Below are 12,467 nucleotides of genomic sequence, written 5' to 3'. Positions count from 1 at the left end.
CCCTGGGGCGGGTCATGTCTGAGCAGGTGAGGCCGGGCACGGGGCGCCGGTGCCTTCCTTGGCGAGAGGCCACCTTCATCTGCTCTGATAAGTGCAGGATTCCTGCCCCCGCCCCGCTGGTGCCCTGGTGCCCATCTGCCGTGTCCCTGGCAGATTCAAATTAGTTTCAGCATCTGAAGGCTGACAAACGAGGAAGGTAGAGCTGCGTCCACAGGACAAAACACAAAATCCCACGAGGTATAAAGCGCGGCAGACGTGATTTCTGCAGCTCATCCTGGGGACGCTGACCTGGTCGTGGTTCGGGCACAAACGCTTCCCGACCGAGTCAGGAGGTCGGGAGGCCAAGCTCGGCCTCGGGCAGACCGGGGGCTCTGCGAGGCCCTCACCAGGGGTCCAGGCGAGCGGGCTCTGCTTCTGTGCTCTGGGCTCCGGCACCCTGCCCGACCAGTGCTGGGTGCCCTCCCACTGTGGCCCCGGCAGAGGAGGGGCTGGGCTCCTGGGGTCCCGCTCGTGGGAACCCCCTGCCCCGCCGGGATTTCTGGCCTCACCTCCTCGCTCCCTGCTCCTTCCACAGAGATGTGAAGCCCGACAACATTCTCCTGGATGAGCGAGGTGAGCCATGGCCGTGAGTGGCCAAAGCCTCAGGAGGGGTGCCCCACCTGCAGGACACGTCCCCCTCTAACACTCACGCTGTCTTCTTTCCTCACAGGGCACGCGCACCTGACCGACTTCAACATCGCCACCATCATAAAGGACGGCGAGAGGGCGACCGCACTGGCCGGGACCAAGCCGTACATGGGTGAGCTTGTCCCGCCCGGCCCGCACACCCCCGCCAGCCTGCCAGCTGGCCTCCCACCCCAACCTGTGGCTGGGGGGCTCGGGTCCCTTCCCTAAAGCTGCGGCAGCAGGTGGCGGGTCGGGCTGCTTGACCTGTGCAGGGGCTCTAAGTGACGGACGCGCGCTGTGGGTTTGACCACGAGAGGCCGCTCTGACAGGGGCCTCCCAGGTGGCGCTAGTGGTAAAGAACCCACCTCCTGTTGCAGGAGACGTAAGAGACACGGGTTCGATCCCTGGGTCAGGAAGATCCCCTGGGGGAGGGTACAGCAACCCACTCCAGTATTCTTGCCTGGAGAATCCCACGGACAGAGGAGCCTGGCGGGCTGCAGTCCATGGGGTCGTGGAGAGTCAGACACGACTGAAGTGACTTAGCACGCACACTCACCTCCCTCGTCAGGCTCCGGACCTGGAATTGAACCAAGCAGCCTGTTGAAAAGGACAGGTTGACCACTGAGGGCTGCTTCTCAGTCCAGCTCTGGCCACAGCCTGGTCTCTGGTCCTGGCCAAGGTTCCAGCCCTGGACCTGTGGTCATGGGGGCTGGGGTCACCAGGGGCTGGGGTCATAAGGCCTCCAGTCGCCGGGGGCTGGGGTCATGGGCCCTGCGGTCATTGGGACTGTGGTCCTTGGGGGCTGGGTCACCAGGGGCTGGGGTCATAAGGCCTCCAGTCACCGGGGGCCAGGGGCTGGGGTCATAAGGCCTCCAGTCACCGGGGGCTGGGGTCATGGGCCCTGTGGTCACTGGGACTGTGGTCACAGGCCCTGCAGTCACTGGGCCTGTGGTCCTTGGGGGCTGGGGTCACGGGGGTCGGGGTCATGGGGGTTGGGGTCATGGGGACTGCCGTTTGGGGATGCTCAGCTGCTCTTGCCTTCCTGGAAAGCTCCGGAGATCTTCCAATCTTTCGTCAACGGTGGGACTGGCTACTCCTTTGAGGTGGACTGGTGGTCGGTGGGGGTGATGGCCTACGAGCTGCTGCGAGGATGGGTACGGAGCTCCTGTGACCCGAGGGCCAGGACCCCAGACTTCCCAGGGTGGCCCAGAGCTGAGGCTGCCCCCATCCCCAGGGCTCAGGGATGTCCACTCTCCCCGTTAGCAAGGCGGCATGCTGGAGGGGGTTGGGTGAGCAGAGGACTGTCCTGCAGGGCTGCACCCCGCCCCCGAGCTTCCCTTGAGGTTCCTAGGCGGTGGGTCCCCCTGCCCTCCCTGCAGTGGCCACATCTCAGCGAGTCCTGGAGCCTAGGAGGCTAGAGCCTCGTCAGGCCCCCAGCTGCCCTTCCCATTCCCTCGTGGGGACCCCCGAGGCACAGCACCCTCAGACGGCCGCCCCCCTCTGCCCGCTGCAGCTGGTCCCCTGGGGCCAAGTCCTCTGTTAGGGGGAGGTACAGGGGCGCTGTGCTTCCCCCCCAGCCTGCGGGCAGCCTCTCTGGTCGCTTCCCTGGCCGAGGTGCAGGCTTCCCGGGCTCTTCCCTGGGGCCGCCCTGGGATGAGGTTAGGGGTGGGGTGGGGTGCCCTCAAGTTACGGGGAAGGTGCCTGCTGCAGCCCTGCCTCCCCTGCCCAGAGGCCCTACGACATCCACTCGAGCAGCGCCGTGCAGTCGCTGGTGCAGTTGTTCAGCACTGTGAGTGTCCAGTACGTGCCGGCCTGGTCCAAGGAGACGGTGGCCCTGCTACGCAAGGTGAGTGCCCGCCCTGCCCAGAGTGCGGGCCGGCTGGACACGAGGCGGTGTGGGGGGGCGGGCAGCCCGGAGCGTGAGTGGGCCGGACTCGGGGGGCTGGGCGGGTCGGCTGGACTTGGGGGGTGGGCTGGACACGGGGGGCGGGGCGGCCAGACACGGGGGTTGGGGCAGGCAGCCTGGAGCGTGAGTGGGCCGGACTCGGGGGGTGGGTGGGCAGCCTGGCGAGGCTGGCTGGACACGGGGGGCCGCTTCCTGCATCCTGGGCTGCGTGTCCATCTCTGCCCCGGCTCCCCGCCTGGCCTGGCCCCGGGCTCCTCATCTTGTAGCAGCTCGGCCTGTGTGAGCGCTGGCGCGGCTGTCAATCCTTATTACCTAATCGAAGCCTTGCATTTCTTCTGTCACTGACGCCCCAGCTCAGGGCAGGTCACCCCAGCGTGTGTCAGGGAGGCGGCCAGGGCCTGGTTCCGCTCAGGCCCGGCTCATCCTGTTGGAGGTAGGCAGCCACTGTCCACTCCCAATGGCCTGGCCAGCCCCCTCACCAGAAGCAAGCAGAGAAGACCCCAGGCCCCCTGCCCGTCCCAGGCTGCGAGCACGTCTGCAGCAGTCCCGGAGACTCAGCCCGTAGAGACCTGGGGCGGTGCTGCTGCCACTGGCCTTCGGCTGGCGTTCGGCTCCCGGGGTCCAGGGCTGGGCCGGGGTCGCCCCCCGACTGGCCAGCCAGCTCCCTCCTCAGAGCGGTGTGCCTCCAACACACTGTGCCCAGAGGCCTCAGGACAAGCGAGGAGGGGCGTGCTGGACACGCGTGGCCCAGGGGGCAGGTCCTGGCTGGTGCCCGGAGACCCTGGTCCTGGCAGTGTGGCCAAGCACCTGGAGGCCTCCCGCCCCTGAGAGGGGCTCTTAACCAGCCTTCACCGCATGCCGCTGTGTCCACACCGGCCCAGGTGGCTCCAAGGGGCACTGTGCCCCAACAGGCCCAGGTGGGGGGTGGGGAGGATCCACACGCCTCGCTGGGGAAACCTCGGCCAGGGTCTCCGGTACTCCCCCTGGAAGGGGCGGCTGTGATGGTAGCCAGTCCCGCAGGGCGGCCCTGGGCCCGTGAGCGTTAGTCCTGTCCTGTTGCAACGCTGAGCCGGTTACCGAGAGCAGTGAGCCAGGCTGCAGCCGCCGCGTGCTGGTGGGTCCAGGGAGACAAGCCCTGTGCCGGGGCCGCTGACCAGGGCCTTGTTCCAGCTGCTCACCGTGAACCCCAAGCACCGAGTGTCCAGCCTGCAGGACATGCGGGCGGCCCCTGCTCTGGCCGGCGTGCTGTGGGCCGAGCTGAGCGAGAAGAAGGTGGAGCCTGGCTTCGTGCCCAACGTAAGCCCACAGGCCTGGGGTGGTCAGGGCGGGCGAGGGCAGCTGGGCACCAGCTCAGTGCCATCTTCCACAGAAAGGCCGCCTGCACTGCGACCCCACCTTCGAGCTGGAGGAGATGATCCTGGAGTCACGGCCGCTGCACAAGAAGAAGAAGCGTCTGGCCAAGAGCAGGTCCCGGGACAGCAGCAGGGACAGCTGCCCATCGGTGAGCGCGGCCCGGCACCCAGCCGCCTCTGCTCTGGCCCCTCAACCCCTCCTCCGTGGTGGGGGACAGAGGCCCTCCTGCCTGCCCAGCTCTGGAGGGTCACATGGGGCCAGGCTCTGCCTCCGTGGTCTCAGGGTCATTTCCCTGCGTGTGTGTGCACTTGTGTGTGTGCATGTGTGTGCGCACTCGTGTGTGCATGTGTTTGAGTGTACCTGTGTGTTTGCATGTGTACACACCCACGTGTGTGTGCGTGCATGTGTGCACACACAGGTGTGTGCATGCCAGTGCACCTCTGCGTGTGTTTGCGTGTGAGTACACTCATGTGTTTGTATGCATCCATGCACATGTGTGTGTCCATGTGTCTGTGCACTTCTGTGTATGTGTTTGTGTGTGACTGCACTTGTGTGTATGCACATGCATGTGCATATGTGTGAATGTACTCGTGTGTGTGTTCGTGTGTGAATGCGTGTGCTTGTGTGGGAGTACACTCGTGTGCATGTTTGTATGTGCACGTGTGTGTGTACATCGGTGTGGGCATGTCTGTGCACTTCTGTATGTGTATGTGTGTGCATACGCGTGCACACACGTGTCCATGTGTGTGCTTGCATGCATGTGAGTGCACGTGTGTGTGTGCGTGCACACGTGTACATTTGTCTGCCTCTTCTCATGAGGACATCGCTCACACTGGGTGGGACCCCGAGTCCAGGGTGACCACCCCATTCTCTTGATTGGTGGCATCTGGAGACTTCGTTTCACATTCCTAGGAATGGGGTCAGGACCCCACCCTGGGGACGTGGTGTAACGTGCCGCAGCCCCCACAGTCCTGCCCTTGGAAGTAGGGGTTCCCCCCGGGAGCAGAGGATCCAGCTTGGGCCTGTTCCCAGGGTCCGGCTGGTGTTCACAAGACAACTAGGGCTGCAGGAGTGGATGGCCGGGTCACAGCAGCAACACTGTAAGCCCGCCACCATCCCCCTATCCGGGGGCCCAGCGGAGCCTATGAGGACACCCTGGGGAGCGGCTCTCACGCCTGGGGGACCCTGTGCGGCCCCATGCCCGGGTCCTGGGCAGAGATGGGTGCCAGCTCCTCCTCGGTGCAGGGGCCCTCCCTGGAAGCCTTGGCTCCTCGGGGAACAGGTAGGTGGGCTCCCATCCCCTCCCCCTTCTGTGGGCTGCTGACGGCGGCCCCTGGTGTCCGGCGGGGGCACTGCAAGCTGGTCCAGCTTTGTTTATTTATTATGGCTCTAGGAATTGACCTGAAGTCGCTCAGTCCTGTAACTCTTTGAAACCCCATGGACTGTAGCCCGCCAGCCTCCTCTGTTCATGGGATTCTCCAGGTCAGAATACTGGAGTGGGCTGCCATTTCCTTCTCCAGGGGATCTTCCCGACCCAGGGATCAAACCCAGGTCTCCCACACTGTAGGCAGACTCTACCATCTGAGCCACCAGGGAATTCCTATTGGGTCTTAAACTTACCTGGTGCCTCAATGGTACAGAATCTGCCTGCAATGCAGAATACTAGGGTTGATGCCTGGGTTGGGAAGATCCCCTGGAGGAAGGCATGGCAACCCACTCCGGTCTTCTTACCTGGGAATTCCATGGACAGAGGAGCCTGGCGGGCTAGTCTGTGGGGCCGCGCAGAGTTGGACACGGCTGCGTGATTAACACTTTGTCCCCGTGGGGTCTTAGCTACAACAATGATTTGTTGCAGCATGTGGCATGTGGGATCTTAGTTCCCGACCAGGATTCGACCTGCCTTCCCTCATCAGAAGGTGGATTCTTAACCACTGGACCATCACAGAAGTCCTGGTTCTTCTTTTTTTCTTGCTGTCAGACTGGGAGTGATGGCTTAGAGTTCTTTATGTGAAAGAGTTGAAATCAACACTCCTTTTTTCCACTTTTTACTGTTGACTGATAAGTGTGATTTATTTACATTTCTGCACACAAGTGCCTTAGGAGATGATCTGCAAACTTCTTCCGGTCTGCGGGCTTTCTCCCTTCCGGTCGGCACCGTCTGCAGCAGCGTCTCCGGTCCTGATCAAGTCCTGCCTGTTTTTTCTTTCCTTGTGTGCTTTTGGTGTCATTGCTAAGACGCCACTGCACCACCTGAGCTCAGAGATGTCCCCTTGTGTTCTGTTCTGAGTGTTCTGTAGTCTTCTCCCTTATGCTTGAGGCTTGGGTCCGTTTTCAGTTAGTTTGATGCACAGTGTCAGGTGGGGCCCAGCCTGACTGTTTTGCATGTGGACACGCGTCATCCAAGTGCTGTTTGGCCTCATCTTTCCCCCACTGAATTGCTTGGCATCATTTTCAAAGATGAATTGATCATGAATAGAGGGGCCTGTTTGTGGACTTGAACGTCTAGCCCACGTATCCGTGTGTCTGACCTGCCGGGTCCCCCCTGCCTTGACGACTGGGGCTCTGGTGAGGTCTTGGGTCAGCAAGTGTGGGTCCTCCAGACTGTTCTAATTTTGCAAGACATTTCAGCTCCTATGGGTCCCTTGCATCCCCAGGGCATTCTGAAGGGCTTAAGAATTCTGTCTGAGTTGCTCAGCAGGTCATTTGTGACAAAGTTAAGGATTGGGACCTGGTCTGCCTGCCCGGGCCCTGTCTCTGCCCACCTTGGGTGACATCTGGGGTCAGGTGCTGTGGGCACTGGCATTGGTAGGGCCCGCGGGTGTCTGCCCCGAGGACTGTGTGCAGGGAGCAACCACTGGCACAGTGGTCAGGGGGTGGGGTATGGGGGGGGAAGCAAGGCTGGGTTTCAACGGAGTCCAGGGAGAGCAGCCTGACCTGCAGGGACCTGAGTGTGGGTTATGCCCTGTGCCCGGCAGTCATCAGCAAGGAGCCCCAGAGGGTCATGCGTTTCTGTAGCCTCCTGAGTCTGCATGGCAAAGGCTCCAAACGCCCTAGCAGGCCATGGGACCACCCAGGTGTGCCGCTAGGAGGAGAGGGGCTCCAGAGCTGGACGGGCCACGTCCCAGAGCCCCGGCTGACAGCGCATGCGCACAGCACGCACCTCGGGCCGGCGGGGCCCTGGGGCGCGTCGCTGCCCACGCCACCCGTCCGCCTCTGATGCCGCTCCGCCCTCCGAGCGGCTCCTCGGGCCGATTCTCCTCTCGTCCTGGGAGAGCCTGGGCGAGGGAGGGTGTGAGACGGCCAGCTCCTCCCCGCCCGCCGACCCCCGGACGGCGGCCAGTCCCTCTGCGCCCGTCGCCGGCCCCAGCCTCGCTCCCCTGCACCCGCATCCTGCGCCTCCCTTGGTCTCCGGGCATCTGGGGTCACCTCCTGCCTTGACCTCGTCCCCGCCTCTGAGTAGCCCTTGCCTTCAGTCCAGCGCTGACTCAGGCCGGAGTCTGTGCCCCTGTCCAGTCGTCATCGGCTCTGTCAGGGTTGATGACCCCGTTCAAGTTGAAAAGCCCCAAGTCACTTTGCGTTTGCTACCCCTCACCTCCTGAACATCACCGCTCAGCCTGGCTTGCCGTATGCGGGCTCGGAGCACTCAGGTCAGTGCCCAGTCGGCAGTCGTCCGACACAGAGCCTCTTTTATAACTCAGTGTTGACTTATCAAATACTGAAAGTGAAAAAGGGCGCATCTGGGTCCAGGGTGGGTGTCAGTGCGTCAGTTGTTCACCCTCGGGGTCACGGGGCTGACCAGTAGCTGCGGCTGCCGCCCAGCATCGCATCGAAGGATCGGTCCCGTGTCGTCAGCCCGGAAAAGGTCCAGGTCAAAATTGGAAATGCCGTCTCTGCTGTCTGTCGCTTTCACACCCCTCTCGAGTCAAGAGACTCCAGCCGTGGTAGCTGGGGGCCGGCTCGATACTCAGTCCTCCTCGGTGAGTGCAGAATAGCGCCCGCCCTCTGTGCTACGGGCGTCGGGAGGAAAGCCGTGTGAGGTCAGGGCTGTATGCCGCAGCCGGCAGCCCTGTCGATCAGCTCTGGGAGAGCCCGAATCACGCTCCATGGCGGCACCTGGCCCACCAGTGGGTTAAGATCTGTCCCTTCTCCCCCTCCTGCCACAAGCCAGCTGATCTCCGCAGGCCAGGCTCATGAATTAAATGGGAAAACAACAGGAGTATCATCCTCGGATCTGCGATGTGCTGTGCTTAGTCACTCAGTCGTGTCCGACTCTTCGACCCCATGGATGTAGCCCACCAAGTTCCTCTGTCCATGGGATTCTGAGGGAAGAAGACTGGCGTGGGTTGATATGGCCTCCTCTGGGGACTCTTCCCGACCCAGGGATCGAACCCATATCTCTTGTGTCTCCTACATTGGCAGGCAGCTTCTTTAACACTGCTTGAAGCCCCCAGATCCCCACAGATAAACACAAAGACTCCAAAGTCCTTGACGGTGGCGCTTGGCACTGCCATTGCACTCTAGATGTGGGTTTGTTTGTTATTTCCTATCTAGGCTGGTTTTGGGAGACGCTAGTTTCAGGAGCTTTCACTGGGCTTTTCCATGATAATGTTATTAGCTGCTACTCCACAGGTCAAGGAACTAAGAGAATTCAGCCAGATGCCAAATATTAATACATCCTTCTTAGTTATGCATACGGCCGCCGGAGGGAGAAGCAGCCCCTGGCGGGCTGTGGGCCCCTTAGGGGGTCCACTGTAAGATGGACGTGGGCCAAGTATCAGCTCACACCTGTGCTCAGCAGCCCTCCAAACAGCCGGGCGTTTGCCCTCTCCCATGTGCAGATGTGCAGGGAAGTGGTTGCGGATGCCTTTGCGAAGGACTGGAGTGTTGTTGCCATGTACACTTGCTCGGGCCTTCCTGACCAAGAGCCTGCCCCTTCTTAGCCCACAGGTCCAGGTCTGAGATCTGGAAATGAGGAAAAGAATTGCAACTCTCCATCCAGGTGGCCGTCAGCCTGGTGCTCACACACGCACGATCTGAGTGTGTGCGTGCACACAGGCACACGTATGTGAGCACTGGCCATCCACCTCTGACCCTGAAAGCACCGTGATCGGTTGGACACCCTCAGCATCCCAGGGGTCAGGGTGGCCTGCTTGCCTCTCCAGCCTGGAGGCCTGTTTCCATGGTTACACCCCCTTAAGGGTGGCTGAGTTAGGTGAGGTCAAGGCTGCCGCTGTCCAGAATCCCATCATGGCCTTTGGGGGACTCCGTCCTGGAGCAGATCCTCCTGAACTACACGGGAACCACAGGGCTTCCCCAGGGCACTGTGTCCCCACCAGCTCGCTCGTCTCCTGGCTGGAAGGCGCGTCCCTCGGGCCCTCCAGAAGAATGTGGTCATCTGGGAGGTCCATGGGTCTTTACTCTTGAGTGTGCTGGCTGTTCCAGCTGCCCACATATCTAAGCCTTTGATCCCATCCCAGCATTCTTCTAAGGCCATTCTGAACCTTCTGACCACTTCACTTGGGCTGCCTTTTCGTCCAGGTTTCCAAATTGCAGTGTATTAGGACGCACTCATGCCAGGGCTCCTTCAGGGAGTTACCCCCAAGTTGTGCAGGGCAGACTCCCCCTGTCCAGCCCCTCCCAGGCCTGTCCTGCCCTCTGGGCAACCAGTACCTCCCTCCCCAGCAGGTCCAGTGCCTGCCTGCTGTGGCTACGCGTGGCTGCAGAGCCGGTGGGGCAGAGTGTGGGGGCGAGTGCTGTTTCATCTGCAGGAGTGGGAGGGGTCCCTCTTCTGTGGCCAAGGCGAGGCCCTCCCGCAGGCTCAGGAGCGTGGGGCATCAGGCTAACCTGCCCACTAGCATCCTCTCGGGCCCCTCCCACGACCGAGGCCTACTCCTCCCCTATCAGAGCCTCAGTTGGATGCAGGAAACCTCATGGCTGAGTCCAGCCCTCTTAAGTTCTGTGGCTTGGACATCTCGGCCTGGTCTCCCGTGAGCTGTCCGGGCCGCCGGGCAGGGCGTCTCCATGCTGCGCCTTGGGCTACCATCTGGCAGCCCTGAGTGAGGCTTGGACACCCAGGGGCTAACCTCGACCCCCCTGACCCACAGTCCCAGGGGCCAACCTCAACCACCCAGACCCATGGTCCCAGGGCAAACCCACCACCCTCACCCTCTCCCGACACTCCTGAGGCGAGGGTCTCAGTAACCAGGGTTTCGCATGCCAGGGACCTATGACACGCCTTGGATCTGGCCATTGTGGGACTGACTCCAGTCCCCAGCCTGAGGCTCTGCTTCTTGAGACTACCCCTGCCGCCCAACTTCTTAGGCAGGTCCTGGAAGCAGACCCTCAGCTGGGTTTGTGACCAGGGTCCAGTGACCAGGAGGACCCAGTGTGTGTGGGGAGGGTGTGGAGGAGTGGCCCAGTGTGGCTCCTGGACGAGTCTGGCTCTGCAGACCCTGCGGCTGCCCCGAGACGGGGGTCGGGCGTCCCTCTGTCAGTGGCTAAATGGGGGTCACCGGGAGACCCCAGCCCCTGTGCGCTCTGGTTGCCTGGGGCAGGGTGGGCTCCTCAGAGAGCCAGGGCAGGAGAAGGCAGGCACACAGGAGGAGCAGACGGGGGATGCCCAGGAACCTCCCTGCGGGACGCGAGGGACGCTGACAGGCGCCCACTCGTGTGTCTTTCTGACTAACAGGAGAATGACTACCTTCAGGACTGCCTCGATGCCATCCAGCAGGACTTTGTGATTTTTAACAGAGAGAAGTGAGTGTGCATGTTGGGGGCCGGTCACGGGGGCAGAGAGGAGTTTGGGGAGCGGAGCCAAGGCTTTCTGGCTGCAGTGGGCGCATGGCCTCAGTGGGACTCGGAAGCCTGACCCCCGCCCTCCTCAGGAAGTCCAAGCAGCAGCCCTGGGGGGTGGGTGGGGGGAGGCCCCTGTGCAGGCTTGTGGGGGAGGGGCTCCTCGGCACTTTTAAGGGCTAAGCTTGGGCATTTTCCACCAACGGGCAGAGTCTCCGGGGCAGACCCTGGGCACACCGCCCAGGTGAGGGGCCCAGCTGTTACATCAACCTGAAACCCTCACTCAGCCACTCAGGGGCCAGGCAGGAGGGACGGGGCTCGCGGGCAGGGAGATACGGCAGGTCTCAAAGTGCTGAGCCACCTACTGTGGTGGAGCAGGGAGGCCCAGTGCTGTGGGGCCCAGGGGAGGAGGGGCCGGATGAGATGCAGAGGACTTCCTGGAGGAGGCGGCCTTGATCTAAAAGCTGAACAGGGCTCACTGCTGCTCTGTCCTGCCTCAGGGTCCAGGATGACATATGGACCCTGGTTTAGGACACTGGCCACCACCCTGGAGGTCAAGGCCTGGGTGGTAACAGGACTCGGCCAAGCACTTTGTTCCAGAATTCCTGACCTGCCTCCTTTTAGCTTCTGGCTGGAAACCAGCTGAGACTCACCAGCCTACTGCCCTGAGCCTGAGGGCCATGAAGAGCCTGCAGAGGGGCCGGTTGGATGCCCCATGTGCCTGCAAGCCCCGCTGAGCCAGAGTGGCCAGAGGGGCTTCTGCCCAGGCGGACATGCCCAGGAGTGGTCCGTGTGGAGCCCCAGGCCACGTTCCTGAGGGGGTGCACCCTGGGAGTCCCTGGACAGGCCCTGGGCCAGTGAGCCACGTCCTGGGCTGCTGGCGAGGCTGCATAAAGCCCCCATGTGTCTCCGCAGGCTGAAGCGGAGCCAGGACCCCACGCCCGAGCCCAGGGATGCAGCGGAGGCCTTGGTGGACAGCGAGGGCGTGCGCCCAGCCCTGCCCGCCTGCGGCGCCATCTGCCCCTCGGCCGGGAGCAGCTAGGCCGCCCCTGCCCGCTGGCCGCGGAGTCAGCTCAGGCCCCGCCGGACACCCGGCACTCCCAGAGGGACAGGGCGGCCGGAGGCCCAGCGTCAACTTTCCCAGGGAGCTGTGCAGCGCATCCAGGCCCAGGCCCCAGCCCAGGCCGGCAGCTCCAGGCACCCAGCCGGACGGCACCGGATGGTCTGACTGCCGGGTCTGCCCTCCGGCCCTCGGGGGCATGTGGTGTCAAGAGGCTGCCAATGTGGCTGAGAGCAGGGGGCACAGAGGGTGGGTGCCCCCCGTGTGACGGTGGAGGGGGCCACAGCCCCCGCCCAGGCTCTCCTGGGGGCCTCTGGGGTCCTGCCCTACCTGCTGTACATAGCCCGCCCCCGCTGACCCCGCCACTGGTGCCCGGGGTCCTCCCGGTTCTTATCCATCATGGGGGAGGGGCACGGGCCTGAAGAGTGTTTTATAGACGCGTGTTCTGGTCGTTTCTGCCGTGTTTCTGTACAGTTTCCACCTCTGAGAAAAACATGAGAACCGCTTGGTGTCGGCTGGTTTGCGTGTTCCGTGCCCGCCGCGGGCAGAGAACGCTCGTCCGTGGCCCAGGGCGCTCCTGCCGGGCCAGAGCCTCCTGGAACTCTGGTCCTCGGCCTGGGGAGTATGCCCTTCTCCTGCCCCAGAAACCCCAAGGCAGCTCTCGGGTTGGGGTGGAGGTGCGGCCTGCTG

At 62.8% G+C, this 12,467-nt stretch overlaps 1 protein-coding gene across 3 annotated transcripts in view; it reads left to right on the top strand.

Annotated features, from left to right (window-relative positions):
* STK32C (serine/threonine kinase 32C) overlaps positions 1-12,293 on the top strand; it is a 71,093-nt gene extending 58,800 nt beyond the window's left edge. Inside the window, exons 5-12 of one of the 3 annotated variants that reach the window (XR_015155460.1) lie at positions 575-612; positions 710-799; positions 1,717-1,820; positions 2,396-2,512; positions 3,743-3,868; positions 3,946-4,073; positions 10,614-10,681; positions 11,633-12,293. Coding sequence is in view for 1 of the 3 variants with exons in the window: in XM_086378225.1 (XP_086234351.1) it covers positions 575-612; positions 710-799; positions 1,717-1,820; positions 2,396-2,512; positions 3,743-3,868; positions 3,942-4,073; positions 10,614-10,681; positions 11,633-11,759 (802 nt within the window). In the remaining 2 variants the exon portion in view is untranslated. Of the gene's footprint in view, positions 1-574; positions 613-709; positions 800-1,043; positions 1,821-2,395; positions 2,513-3,742; positions 3,869-3,941; positions 4,074-10,613; positions 10,682-11,632 lie in introns of all 3 variants that reach the window. The other 2 variants (XR_015155461.1, XM_086378225.1) reach the window with 2 other exon arrangements.
* The last annotated feature ends 174 nt before the right edge of the window (positions 12,294-12,467 follow it).

This window comes from Bos grunniens, chromosome 26 (assembly GCF_055505025.1).
Source record: "Bos grunniens cultivar Pamir isolate PY7600 chromosome 26, Bosgru_T2T1.0, whole genome shotgun sequence".
NCBI classification, from domain to species: domain Eukaryota; kingdom Metazoa; phylum Chordata; class Mammalia; order Artiodactyla; family Bovidae; genus Bos; species Bos grunniens.
The sequence above is the reverse complement of the archived record's forward strand: the minus strand, read 5'-3'. Positions and strand labels throughout refer to the sequence as shown.